At 45.2% G+C, this 13,806-nt stretch overlaps 1 protein-coding gene and 1 non-coding gene across 2 annotated transcripts; one reads left to right on the plus strand and one right to left on the minus strand.

Annotated features, from left to right (window-relative positions):
* Positions 1-5,743: 5,743 nt before the first annotated feature.
* On the minus strand, positions 5,744-6,687 carry LOC144177878 (glutaredoxin-related protein 5, mitochondrial-like). The gene has a single exon (XM_077705457.1). It carries the CDS (start codon positions 6,487-6,489, stop codon positions 6,004-6,006), a length of 486 nt encoding a protein of 161 aa, XP_077561583.1. The 5' UTR covers positions 6,490-6,687; the 3' UTR covers positions 5,744-6,003.
* A 422-nt stretch (positions 6,688-7,109) lies between these two features.
* On the plus strand, positions 7,110-7,182 carry Trnar-ccu (transfer RNA arginine (anticodon CCU)). Its single transcript has one exon. It is a non-coding gene; the product is annotated as a tRNA-Arg (tRNA).
* Positions 7,183-13,806: the final 6,624 nt, after the last annotated feature.

Here is a 13,806-nt window from a genome sequence, read left to right on the forward strand (position 1 = left end):
AGTAATTTACAAGCAGATTAAGTGCGGAATATCACGGAACAACTCGTGTGACGTTCAAAATACTCGCAGTAACACTCTGCGCCACGCATGGGACAGCCGGCAGCGGTAACGAGGCGCAGGAGCAACTTCTGTTGTCGTTCTTAATTTATACCCGACCAGTAACTGCTGCATTTACTTTTTTTTGCTTATTCAAGTGGTAGACAAATTTCAGCTTTTATAGTTAGCGCAAGAAAGAATCGTCTTTAAAAAAAAAAGAGTTAACTTTCGCCAAGCACTTTTTACGCTAATATCGACTGGCAGATATTTATTTTTAAAGGTAACACGCACCCATTACACAGCAAGCATAACATGCAACTGCACTGTGCTTTTAAAGCGAAGCTTTTTATGTGTCAGTGATGGCGACGATGCCGCAAAATGCACCACAGAAAAGGCAACTTCCTCTGACAATGCTTGGACACTTTTTACAGGTTGTGGTTGATGATTCAACAGTGCCGTACGTGGACATGGACTTCTTGTATTGTAAATGAATGCGTCATAAAAACTTTCAACTCTTTCCTGCGGCCATCATTCACCAATCTGTACGCCACTTGAGACAAAGTGCATGTCATTCTGAATGGCCTCCCTCACAGCAAGTAAGGGCATGTCATTCTGAAGGGCCTCCCTCACAGCAAGTGTGCCCACAATCATCTCCGCAGACAATGGGAGAAAACAGGGCTGATTATAGTAAATGACATTGTCTTGCCATGCATGGACGGCACCAATTCTTTCCTTTGTCTGCACAAGCGTATCGCCATCAATGCCCTAAAGGGACCCTGCAACACTTCTTTTGAAATCTTAAAAGCTTGCGGAATGGTCAGCCAACACACCCAGTACTTGTATTAGGCGGTCGCAAAGCACCTCAACCACGTCAGATAACTTGGAAACGCGCTCAAAAGATTTTTCTGCCTTTCCCGGTCATGACGTTCATCGACGGCCCGAATTATGTCACTGAGGCCATGTAGCAGCTGTTGGCTGGTTTTCCTTCAGTTGCAGCAATGAACGCTTTTCGATAGCAACTTTAAAAATAAACCCACGAAAACAAAGCAGAAACAAAAGGCGTATCTGGTGCGACAAGCAAATCACGCAGTGCCGCTCCGTGCTGGCGATAACTGTAGCTTTAGCAGTGCTTCCAGACGCGAAAAAAAGAGTGAAAGCATTTATCAAAAGTGTTGCAGGGTCCCTTTATGAGCAAGCGGAGCTCAGATATACGGTTGCAGAAAGCAGCTGCAACCCTCAGTTTGACACAAACACACTAAGCAAAAGTACATCTCTCTTGACTGCCTTGGCAAAAATTTTGCCATACAGTGCCTTTCATCACTGTTCAAAAATGAAATTCTCACCTCGCTGCTTCCGAAATGCACCCGCGTATGGCGGCGGCCTAAAGATCCTAAAGACTCATTCTAATGCCCTGGCAGGAAGGTAATTAGCGCCCATTTTGCAACTAAATAGTTTGGGAGGCATTTCCTCTATACATGCCCAGTGACTAACATCTAATTTACGTTGTTAACCGAACAGCATGCCAGTGAAGCTGCAGTGTTGTGCTTAGCTGAACATTTGAACACGGCTGAGTTGAACTTGTACAGCGTTTTATTCCAAGACATTGTTTACTATGAGGTATTTTGACTCGAGAATGTATGGCTGCGCAGAAGTTGCACATTAGGGCGAGCTCAGTGCAGGTTTAGTTTGTACTGGTTATTGGTTACATTACAGTATCTGAAACGCGTTCAATTCCTGAAAACAAATTCACAAGACCAGTCAATCTTTCACGAAAATGTGATCTGCGCTGAAATATTTAACAGTGGTTATTAGCTTGGCCTGCAGGCTGAGCACGACAAAAGTATTCGTAATTCCGATGAATTCCTCGATGTACCCCTTTGAAATAATTCAGGGCATGCATACAGCTGTGGAAATAGCCCCTTCTAGTAAATGGATGGCACAGACATCGTCACAGTCTACCAAAGCAGAAGTAACACGAAAACTATACGCGACTGCCTTGATGTAACTGCTCCAGCATGGGATGGTACGCTTCCCCCCATTTTTAGTACACAAAGCAGATATGCTCTCTTGTCAACATGATAATGCACGATCTGGACTAGGTAATATAAATCAATCAGCCAGGGTACTACTAGATATGAAAATCCTGATAGTGGTTCTTTCTCCAAACAGAACAAATACAACGGCTTTGCAGCACAAACAATGCCCACTCCACATGGGATTTCACTGTGCTCAAATTTTTTGCAACCCCACATAACACGACAGAGCCGCAGCGAGAGTGACTGCGTGTGCGGTGCCGTGAACTTGCTTTGCTTAAACTCTATTGGATCGGCAATGGCTGTGTCTGGCATGAAACCACTGACGGATCTTGAGACAGCTTAGCTAACTATCTATCACCACGAAAATTTAATTATGCTGAAGGTGTGACCATTACTTTTGTCAGCATAAGCGCGTTTCCCTGTCGTTTGAAAGAAGACACGTGTTTGACTGATTGTAGGGTTTAACGCGCCGACGCAATGCATGCGATGAGGCGCACCATACTGGAGGGCTCCGGATTAATTTCGACCACCTGGGGGATCTGTAACGTGCGCCAAAATATCGTACACGCGGGCGTTTTTGCTTTTTGCCTCCACCAGAAAAGTGGCCGCCGCAGCCGGGAATCGAACCCACGACCTCGTGCTCAGCAGCACAACGCCTTAGCTAATGACCCCCCGCGGCGGGTAAGACACGTGTTTCACGGCACACAAATATGTAGGGGTATAGGTCCATGTTCTTCCTTTAACATGCCCATACGAACAATGATGCACAAATAATACTGGTGCTATTCATACAATACACGGGGATTGACCTTGCCTTAGACGCCAACATTTACGAAATGGCAATCAACAAAAACGCCGCATTACCTCAAGCGACTGTGATAATATCCTGTCTCTCTGAAACTAGTAGAAGTCTAGGGACACAAGACTACTGCACCCCCCAACCACTAGCTGAGACAATACTAACATTAATCTATTTCCCAGCAATGTGCCCAGCCACATTTTCACTATACTGCATTTTGCGAAGAACACAAAGTGTTTTCACACTAAAAACAGCGCAGGGACGAGGACAGAAGAAGTGACAAACTAGGGCGCCCTAGTTTGTCAAACAGCGCCCTAGTTTGTCACTTCTTCTGTCCTCGTCCCTGTGCTGTTTTTAGTGTGAATAATGTGTACCCAACTCGCAAAATGTCAAGCCTTACAAAGTGTTTTTTTGACCAAGTACAATTTGCTCAAGAGAATATTTCAGAAGCCTACATGAGTAAGACATGGCAGCAAGATGCCATGAAAAGTTCGTTTTCCTCACAAGCAGTACAAGGGGCCGAGGGCAAGCTATGAGAATAAATACTCCACTTTATCATTCAAACATTTGTGTTAACCCATTGTGTTCGAAGGCAACTGTAGAAACAGTACAGTCAACGTGCAATTCTGAAATATATTGTTGGGTAATGCAAAATGCAAAAAGTTAGACCACAGATTTAGAAGGACTTCGTTAACTTGAAAAACCACCAAAATCACAAATAAGTAAAACATTATTGCGTGTAAAAACTAAGTATACTAAACTAGGACCTTTCCGTAACATCCATTTCAAGCTACCTGTTTTTCTGAACCTCCAGACAAGTTGTGGCCAAACACAATCTGCTCGCAATAACTCGCAAATTTACCAATTCCTTATTTTCTTGTAATTTCAGTTATGTGATCACTTTCCGAACACTGGGAACTCGTTCGCAAAGCATTTCGTTTCATTCAGGTGTAATTTTTCACGCAGCCACCAACACCCAAGCGTTTTCAAATTTCCGTACATACTGCCGCCATTTCTCGGCCAATGACACTGCGGGGAGGGTTATAGCTAGGGTTCTGCATTTTCGGATAAATCCGATAAAATCCGAAAAACACTCTCCGGTAAAAATTTTGCGAATTCGGATTTATTCGAAAAACTCCAAATTCATGGACTGCCGCCTGTGAAAAACCAGATTACCCTTTATCTTTTCCTGGCATCCTCGAACAACTTTTCCTATTATATTTTCATGTTTCCGCTTTTGTTCGTTCCCCTTACGTTCACAAGCTTCACAAAGGGAGTCGCTTTGGACCCTTATGAAAAACAAGATCTCTCCCCAACCCGCCGCGGTGGCTCAATGGCTAAGGCGTTGCGCTGCCGAGCACGAGGTCGCGGGTTCGATTCCATGACGCGGCGGCCCCTTTTCTGATGGAGGCGAAAAGCAAAAACTCCTGTGTATACGAGATTTCGGCGCACGTTAAAGATCCCCAGGTTGTCAAAATTAATCCGGAGCCCTCCACTACGGCACGCCTCCTCGCATGCATTGCATTGGCGCATTAAACCCTACAATCAATCAAGACCTCTCCCCACAACAAGTCGAACCAAGGGCAAACACTTCTCACCTTCCCTGCCACTTCACTTCGGGCCTTTTCCCCAGATATGTTCTTTTCCTAGAATTTCATTCGCCCTTCTCCGACCTCATATCGCTAAAGGTTGAACGTTTCAGTAAGCGCAAAGGAAGAGTTTTGGCGGATGCATGCACGAGATTGGCCCACACTTTCACGTTGCGCACTGGATTTGCTGGGTCTTCCCATATCTAGTGCGAATGTCGGAACAGCATTCTCAAAGTTTCGCGTGGTCAGTCGGAAGGAGCGTGCTGCGGTGACAGACACTAACATTGGAAAATATCCCTACATATACAACAAGTTGTAAATGAATGTCACCACGAATGTTGCAAATATTGACTCTGCAATAAAAATGCCTCTGCCGTTTGATTTCTTTAATTGTTGTACATGGCATTTCTTAAAGATCATTACTCTACGACTCTAATAATCCGAAAAACTCCGAATTCTGTGTACTCTCAATGGACGCTCCGAAAAACTCCGAATTTGCAAAAATAAATGAACTCCGAAAAACGCCCTCCGAATTTGCTCCAAAATAAACTCCGGAAACGCAGCACCCTAGTTATAGCAGACGAGATTCGCAGAAAAACAGCATTTCTTTTTTGACTGCAGGAACACCCATGCTTCGACGACGGTGGCAGCCATTCACTTCACATAAAGAAAAGAAATAACCTCGTTTCTTTGCTCACATTTCCATACAGGCCCTATTCTAGCAAGAGCAATGGGAAAATAATTATACCCCGCTGAATGCGGAAGCTTTTCTCTCTGTTTTTGCCAACTCGCCCATTCAAAACTTGCTCACAACACGGAAATGGGCTTAACGAACCAAGGTTGAAAGACAGAGCAGGCAACAGAGTCATTAAAATAAGGAAAAGTACGCTGAAATCTAGCGCACTGCGTACCGCATGTCCCGATCACAGCAAGACGCACGCCTATCATGCACGCTCGATCAAAGTTTCGAAGATTTGCGTACGGGCAAACCGGTCAAAGTAAACGTTTATTCCACCTGCAATCGGAACACTCCGCAAATGAGAAAATAAACACAAGGAAGTTCATAGTCATCGACGCACGACGCGCCGGCAGCTACGTTACGCCAGGTACCCAAAGCAAACACGACGCGCCAAAGAACGGCTGATACAAGGGGTGCGGAGAGGGAGAGAACGGAACGACGCCATTTCCGAGTGCGTCGCACTCACGTAGCACCGATGTGCAGCACGGATCGGCACGGCGAAAATCGCACTTACCCGAAACGCTAGAATTAAGAACAGCGACACTTCTCGGTCCTCCTTTATTGTGCCTACCAGAGGCGGCGACACCTTGGGACGGAGACAAATTCCGCAGATTTAAGTCTCAAACGCTTCATTCCTGTTGACGTCCTCGGAGAGGATGTCGCATCCCTGCTCTTGCTTCATCCCTGTCGCGGTTATCCGCATCTCATAAACGAACCACGTGGAAGAAAGTTTCTCGCTCCGCAACACCCGCTGTATCGAAAGCAGACGGCGATCTTGACTAAAACTACGTCGTCTTCGCCACACTACCGTTTCTCCTGCTTCTCTCCGGCTGCCTCTTCCGACGCCGAAGCGGCGTCGACGAGTAGCGATTTGATGCCCACTTTAGCCAGTTCGTCGACTAGTTCCCCGTTCTGGTGCATCTGAAGCAAGATGTCGCAGCCGCCCACAAACTGGCCGTCGATGTACACCTGGGGAATGGTGGGCCAGTTGCTGAAGTCCTTAACTCCCTGGCGAAGCGACTCGTCCTCGAGCACGTCGTGCGCGCTGTAGTCGACGCCGTGCATGCGAAGCACTTGAACCACGGCGTTGCTGAAGCCGCAGCGCGGACTATCTGGCACGCCCTTCATGAATACGACCACCTTGTCTTCCTTGACGAGCTTGGCGATCTTGTCGGCGACCGAAGGCGTGCAGAAGAGGCGCAGCGCCGATGATGCCGTGGCGGCCGCCGGAGATCGCAGCAGGGCCGTAGTCGTGGCCAGGCCTAAGCGACCGGCCAGAGAAAATGCCATGGCTCCTTTGCTGTGTCGCTGAAGTGAGCTGCAGCAGTTATTTTCCGATCGCCGTAACTATTTGAGCTGCGGCGATGGCGAAAGAAGTCAGAGCGCTGCACTTCCTATTACACTACAGCGCAAACCATCGCCCCCTGCTTCACCTCTGCAAGCGCGGAGACACAGACACAGTGGAGAATCGCGACAACCGACAACGGTTTCGAGTGGTCTTTACGCGCTGAGTAAACATCACCGCCCACCGTCGTTGTAATCCGCTGTTATATAGCCCTATCCTCTCAAAGTTTGAAACTCAATGTTTTGTTTGCGTCAAAAACTAAGCGTTATTTTAATTTCTTTATTTTTCTTTCTTTGTACTTAATTTTAGGTGGCCAATGCTTTATCAATATTATACAAATTACACTTCATTGAAGATTTTTTATTCTAAAAATTGTGAAGTGAAAGGTAGGTTGGCTAAAAGTGGTCCATTAGAATGAACACCCTTGGTGAGGTTCGGAGCGAGGCCAGCCAAAGACGTAATGTGATGTTGACGCAAACATCCGCTTTAACAAACATTAAATGCATCAACAAAACGTCCGCAGTAACTTTGGTTAACTTGTGCCGGCAACGCCTTCTGACGTCTCGCCCTCGTGGCCTAACGGATAAGGCATCGGTCTCCTAAACCGGGGATTGCGGGTTCGAGTCCCGCCGAGGGTACATTTTTTTATTTCATTTAATCGTACGTTTTAATAATGCCTGGGCAGAGAGATATCCCAAAAAGTATTCCGGGTGACGAATAGCGCGATTTCTCTGTTGGGCAACTATAAAACAAAGTTACTAAATTACGCTTAATTTTGTAGGAACAAGATATTTCCGGGATATCCCTGCTGATAAAAAAGGAATCTGAATGCAGTTACAACATAGATACGACATTACATTTTGTATTTCCGCAACTTAGTGTACTGAAAATACATTTTTTTTCATGCAACGAAATACACGACAAGAAACCAGATAACTCATGCAAAAGAATCTTCAATTGATGCTCCATTTTACTTTATTTTGCACACATGATGAAGCGAAATTACTGCACTTGCAAAATCAGTTTCCCAAACAGCTTCGCAGACCGTGAAAGTCATTCTGTTTGACTGCGACAAAATCGGATACACCGACCAAAAGAAAATGTTAAAAAATCTTCAAAAACAACAAACAGAAGATGTTTCGGCTTCACCTCCGCGGCTTTGTTCACTAAAGGGTTAAGTTCATGGGTTAAGTTAAGGGGTTAAGTTCATGGAAGCTTATGTTTTCTTCAGTACGTGACGTAAGCAGCGCATGTGTGACAAAGGAAGGGCTCCCTCATTTCAATTGAGTGTGTGACGTGTCTTGTGTATCTGCAACGAACGACTCCAGATAAAGCTGCGATTTCAGCTTTCTCTGCCTATGATTCTTGAATTATCCCCGTCAAGCTCGTGGCCCGTTTCATCCACGTGCTCAACAGGAGCATTTGACACTGTTTGCTTCTTTCCCGTGCTGTTCTGATGCTGCCTCAATCTCTGTTGCCCAACTCACCGATGCATGCATAGTTGCAATATGATACAAGAGCAGTCGATGTTGAATGATCGATTAATTGTAGGGTTTAATGCGCCGACGCAACCAGGCAATGAGGCGCGCCGTAGTGGAGGGCTCCGGATTAATTTTGACCACCTGGGGATCTATAAAGTGCGCCGAAATCTCGTACACACTGGTGTTTTTGCTTTTTGCCTCCATCAGAAAAGCGGCGGCGGCGGCCGGGAATCGAACCCGCATCCTCATGCTCAGCAGCAGAACGCCTTAGCCACTGAGCCTCCGTGGTGGGTAAGAGCAGTCAATGTAGATCTGCTCCATTGTCATTTGCTTTTGGAGCATGAGTTAACACTCGAATAAACTTCTTTAAACGTGAAAACGTATTGCATCTTCCCTGACAAATCTGGCAACACTGATGAAGCAAAGCTAGTTTAAAATCTTGTACAGTAGAATCTCGATAAACGGAAATCGCTTAAACGGAATTGCCGCTTAAATGGAACAGTTGCCTGGAATTTGGTTGGTTTTGTATTCAGATACGTAAAAAAATTCTCGGTAATTGGAACTAAAATTTCCGCATCACCATAAAAACAGAACCAGAAATGGAACTTCTTGTGAAATCTACTGACATGAGAATCAGCTTTTTACGGTTCCGGCTGTATCGTTCTTGTTTTTTTTTTCCTCCATGCTTTTTAAGCCTTGTCGGCCTCGTAAACCTCGTCTCGTAAGTGGTTAGCCGTGTTAGTGCAACGAATGCAACATCGCAGTCCTTGTTCCAGTCGTTCGGTCTCGATTCTAGACGCCGAGGCTACAGGGCTCACCTCCTGTCACCTCGTTCGTGCCATCGTTGTGCTATTCATCCTTCATTACCACGTTGCCGTCTTCTAAATTCGGTGGCTTGTAAGCACTCGCGAAGTGTCTAGCCTCCGTGAAGATGCAGTTGCAAGGACTCAAACAAAAATAATTGACGCATTTTGTAGTGCACAGCGACTCATTGTTGCCAAAACAACTTTGTGAATGCTGCGCCTACGCTTCTTGTAGTTTTCTTGCTTTCTGAAAACTATCAGTTACAGTCACTGTCTAGTGGTTAGAGTTCTATGAAATGCCCTTAGAAGTGTGTAGGCACATAAATTTGCACCTTGGAACATCTCTCTCAGTAAACGGAACTCCTAGCTGTTAAACGGAACTAATTTTTCCGGTCCCTTGAAGTTCCATTTATCGAGAGTCTACTGTATTTAGAATATTTGGCTGCTCCCTCTGGGTTGGGCACCTGCCCTTCATTTTGCCAATGCAACAACGGTCTACTATCAACAGCCAGCAGGACATTATGGCAACAAACATACCATGCCACACAAGCCGACTTCCCAAATCAGGAGTCACACTTCGGCCCCAGGATAACAAAACACCTGGTAGACCCATCCTGAGCTCGGGCCCTAAAAACCCGACGAGCTTCGAGCCTTCCACCTGGACGCCACGCTCCTCAACCTGGTTCCGTCCGCTGCCCCGGGTGTTCCCAGGTTGGTTCCCAGGTTGGCCCAAATTGGCACCGACCAACACGTCGAGCAGTGTGTCAGTTCTCCTCGGCTGACTCGGTATGGATCACAAACACGCTATATTTCCCCAGCCAGTGGACCCAGTTAATAACAAAACTAAAATCAATCGGTAACAATTATAAGGCCACCTCATAAGGGCCTGGTTAACCTAATGCTGCAGACCACAGAGGCCAGGTGCTGTAAAAATCAGAGTGTATAAGAAGGTATGGCTCGAAGAAACGAAAAAAAAATAGCGGGTGTGTTTTTTGTTCTCCAAAAAATAAATGTAGTGAGCCACCCATACTTCCCAGGGTATCGTGATAGATATTTAACAAACTGCAAAAGTATTCTACTACTGAGATACAAATACGTTTTCAAAAAATATCTCGAAACAGATATACAGATGCCTTAAATTACCTTTCGGATACTATTGCGACATCTACGTATTGTGATAGTGGCTGGCCTTGATTTTAATCAACCAGTTTCAGGAACATCCCCAAAGTGGAGTTATTTTCTGCTAATGTCAAATTTGACATCCACTTGGAAGGCAGCTATATGACTACTAAAGGAAAGCTCTATAGCTTCCTCACAAACTTCGCCATTGAAGAAAAACGCATCCTACAACACGCACTTTACGTAAAAGTTCCACTTCAGAGCCAAGTCTTGCCACAATAACACGGTCATGTTTATGTGCTATTTAGATGCACAAAAGCAGCCTTCAAAAGAAGCAGCGTGCTTTGCCTTTGCACCCTGCAAGTGGTGGCACAATGAATTCCCTGGATAACACCACCAATATATTTCCTTCTTTTTTTGTTCAGTTCTTTCTTCCCTTTGATCTACCATTTTCTTGTCTGCACATTTAATTTTGTGCTTGGGTTCCTAATAAAGTTTTGCGACTTCTTGTGTGCAGGGTATAACGCATCATCCCGTTGCAGTATTATCATAATGTCCTTGTAAACTTGCGAAAAGAATCGCACAAATGAACACTATGATCAAACTCCGCATTTAGGACACGGACTGGGCCCATGTGCTCTAAAACAAAAACAAGAAACCTGGGCCAGGTTTCTAAAATGTGACGTGTTTGAATTCCAGAACACGTGGTCCCCAGCTTGTAAATTTGTTACGCCCCTCACGAGCAAATCTGGGAGACTTACCTTTATTTCCAAGTCAAAGGGGGTTTTTTTATCTATTAGTGACAAAACCATCGGACATTCCGTTAAAAAAAAAGGGGGGCCCAGAAAATTCAACGTCAAAGCAAAACAATATCGCGTGCAAAATTAACGAGTGATTCCTGCAAAAACATTGGTTGCCAAAAGCAATTTACGCATCGATATGTGCACTTCTTTGCATTGGATTTCCACTGACTGCAAAAGATTAACCAGAAACACTCCCGCTAAAACGCAATCTGAACAGTTCTATCATTTACTGTATCCACCCATATGCTGTTTGAATGAATAACCTACCCATCCGCACGTAAAGAAACAAGAGATTTATGTGATTTCTTGCTGCCACCATCAGAAGAAAGAAAGACCGTTTAGTTTTGCTGGGGAAATCACCCTTATCGGACATCACACCTTGGGATCTGCATAGCCCTGTCGAAAAGCAATAAACATTGGAGATGGCCACTAATGTTGAAAGATATTACACCAGATTTTACATTAGTGATGTCTGAGTTAACGATAAGAGAGAGAGAAGAAACGTTTATTAGCGCTAACGGTGGTGGTTGAGCCGTCACTCAGTGGGTTGGTTCGCCTCAGTTTAGGTACCCTTGGGCCTTGGCTGCAGCCCTGGCACGGGTGACCAGAAAGATCTGGTCAGCATGACGGGAGCTGGTCAGCATGCTCTGGGGAAGGGTTGGGATTGGGGGTGAGCGATGGGGTGTTTTGACAGGCCCACACCATGCGGTAAGTAGTATTAAGAGAGGGGGCAGAAGTGACAGGTGAGGGTGTATTGGGTAGGGGATAGGGGAAATAGCGTGGAGGATGGGTGTGTTGTAATAGGCGTTTGTAATCGACGCGAGATGATTGCTGCCTCCTTGGTTAGTTGAGGCAAAGTGAGGCGAAGGTTGTGATAATGGTGCAGGATGTTGTGGTGGCGTGATGGAACAGTGGGAGGTGGAGGAAGCTGGACCGTGGGTTATGACCCTGGGGGAAATTCCCTGTGTGGAAGGGTGCGGGCAGCGGTGTGAGCCGCCTCATTTCCCTCGAGGGACGACTGGCCAGGGGTCCAGATGATGTACAGCTCGGGGAGGGGATTGATCGATGCGAGTATGCGTAATGCAGGAAGTGAGATGCGTCCACGTTGAATGTTACGGCAGGCTTGCCGGGATTCTGTTATTATTGTAAGGTATTCGGAGCCAGTGGTAGCGGCGATGGCTATGGCCATTTCTTCGGCAGTGGTGGTTGATGTCGAGAGAGTTGTGAGGGAGGTGAGAAGTGCGCCTCCTGAGTTTACAACCACGAGAGCATGAGCCTGGCGTGAGGGGTAGAGGGCGGCGTTGGTGTAGCAAGTATCGGGGTGAAAGTGGAATTGTGGTCGAATATGCTTAACCCGGGAGAGCCTTCTACCTTGGTTGAATGCTGGGTGCATATTGTTAGAAATTCTGGATAAGTAATGTGGGACCGGATTGAAGACGGAGTGCGTTGAAGGGCTTGTGAAGCAGGTGGTGTCGGGTATCCGAGGGCCTGAAAGTGTCGGCTGGTAGTAGTAAGGAAAAATCTGGCGAGTTGGCAGTTGCATTAAGCTTACAGCTACCTTTGCGGGTGGTGTGGATTCTGAGTTGAAGGAAACAACAAGTAGAGGTTCAAGTGGGTAGGCCAATTCATGATTTGAAAGCTTTTTGAAGTAGTATGTCGACTTTCTCCCACTCTTTGGGTTTGAGGGCGATGTATGGGGTGGAGTATGTGATGCGACTAATTTAAAGTGCTTGAATTAGTCATATTGTATCGTCTTCTTTGAGGCCCTGACGTTGGTTTGTGATGCGTTTGATGAGACGGGCGAGTTTGGTGACAGTGGCTTGAAGCTGGGGAAGAACTGCAGCGCCAGAGTTATCTTCAAATAAATCAATTAAGGGGGACTCACCATTCCTTTGGGACCTAATAATTCATGACTCACAGGCTTACAAAGCATCGTACACCAATATAAAAAGTTTTAAAAAATCCATCAGAATGCTCCAAACAGACTAGTGCGCTTCTCATAGACATGTTGCACTTCTTTACTGAAATAAAAAAAAAACAAGAAATGAATTTTAGTTTATCTAGTCTTCATGAGATGGCGCTAGCAGTCTTCCATGCGAGTTTTATTGTTTCATTTCAGTACAGAAGAGACATATTTCCAAAACAGGCAAACTAGGCTGTTTGGAGCATTTTCATAGATCCGCAAGAATTTTTCGTATTGGTGTACGATGGTTTTTAAACCCGTGGGTTGTGAAGTAGTACATCCCATATAGGAATGTTAACAGGCGCGCGGGTCCCCTTTACGGGGGACACTAGTCTTGAAGGAGCCATGAAGAAAAAATACAACTTCATGTAATTTGAAAGAACTAGGGTTCAGTATCTCACTCTGCTCCATTACAGCCACAAAAGATGTTTTTTTAACGAAAAAAAAAAAAGCAAGTAGTATTTAAAAACTCTCAAATTTTGCGCCACAGTGACGTGTTATGAGCAAGAATGACATCATACAAGCCAACAATAAAACATAATTTTCAGCGCGTTAACTGCACGTTAGCATTCAAGCGATGCGGTCAAATGGAACTAGGGGCCCCATTACAGACGTCCAGTCATGTGTCGTCGCGACAGGTCAGTTAGGCGGCCGCCAATCGCCCAAACAAGGTTCCGTGACGTCATAGAAAAGTTGTGGGAAATTGGCTAGGGGGTCGCGACTGCTTCACACGTTTTCTTTAATATCTCCATTATTTGTTGGAAGATTGCGATGATATTGGTATCATTGTTATCGGGACTATGCAGTCTTTCTAATAAACCCATCTTGTATTTTGTCTTCATGGCTCCTTTAAAACAGCTTCCTTTAATTTTTAAGTAAGCTCTGCGAGACTTATCAGTCTTGGTGCTTTTTTTTTTCACTGATTTAAGATATGCCATTATTTTTTTAGTAATGAATTAGTCCCCAAGATAATTAGAGGCAATTAGTTATTTTTGGAAGAACAATGGACAAAACAGTGTTGCTCATAAAACTGTAATCTTTATAATTTCCAATACTATGAACCCTGGTAAGTGCAGTAAGAGAATCGGTTTTC

Source organism: Haemaphysalis longicornis, unplaced genomic scaffold (genome assembly GCF_048455015.1).
Source record: "Haemaphysalis longicornis isolate Haplotype H1 unplaced genomic scaffold, Haemaphysalis longicornis Haplotype H1 scaffold_33, whole genome shotgun sequence".
In the NCBI taxonomy this organism is placed as follows: Eukaryota; Metazoa; Arthropoda; class Arachnida; order Ixodida; family Ixodidae; genus Haemaphysalis; species Haemaphysalis longicornis.

Excerpts from the sequence above, each read along its gene's own strand:
- LOC144177878 (XM_077705457.1), bottom strand. The coding sequence starts at position 6,489 with ATGGCATTTTCTCTGGCCGGTCGCTTAGGCCTGGCCACGACTACGGCC.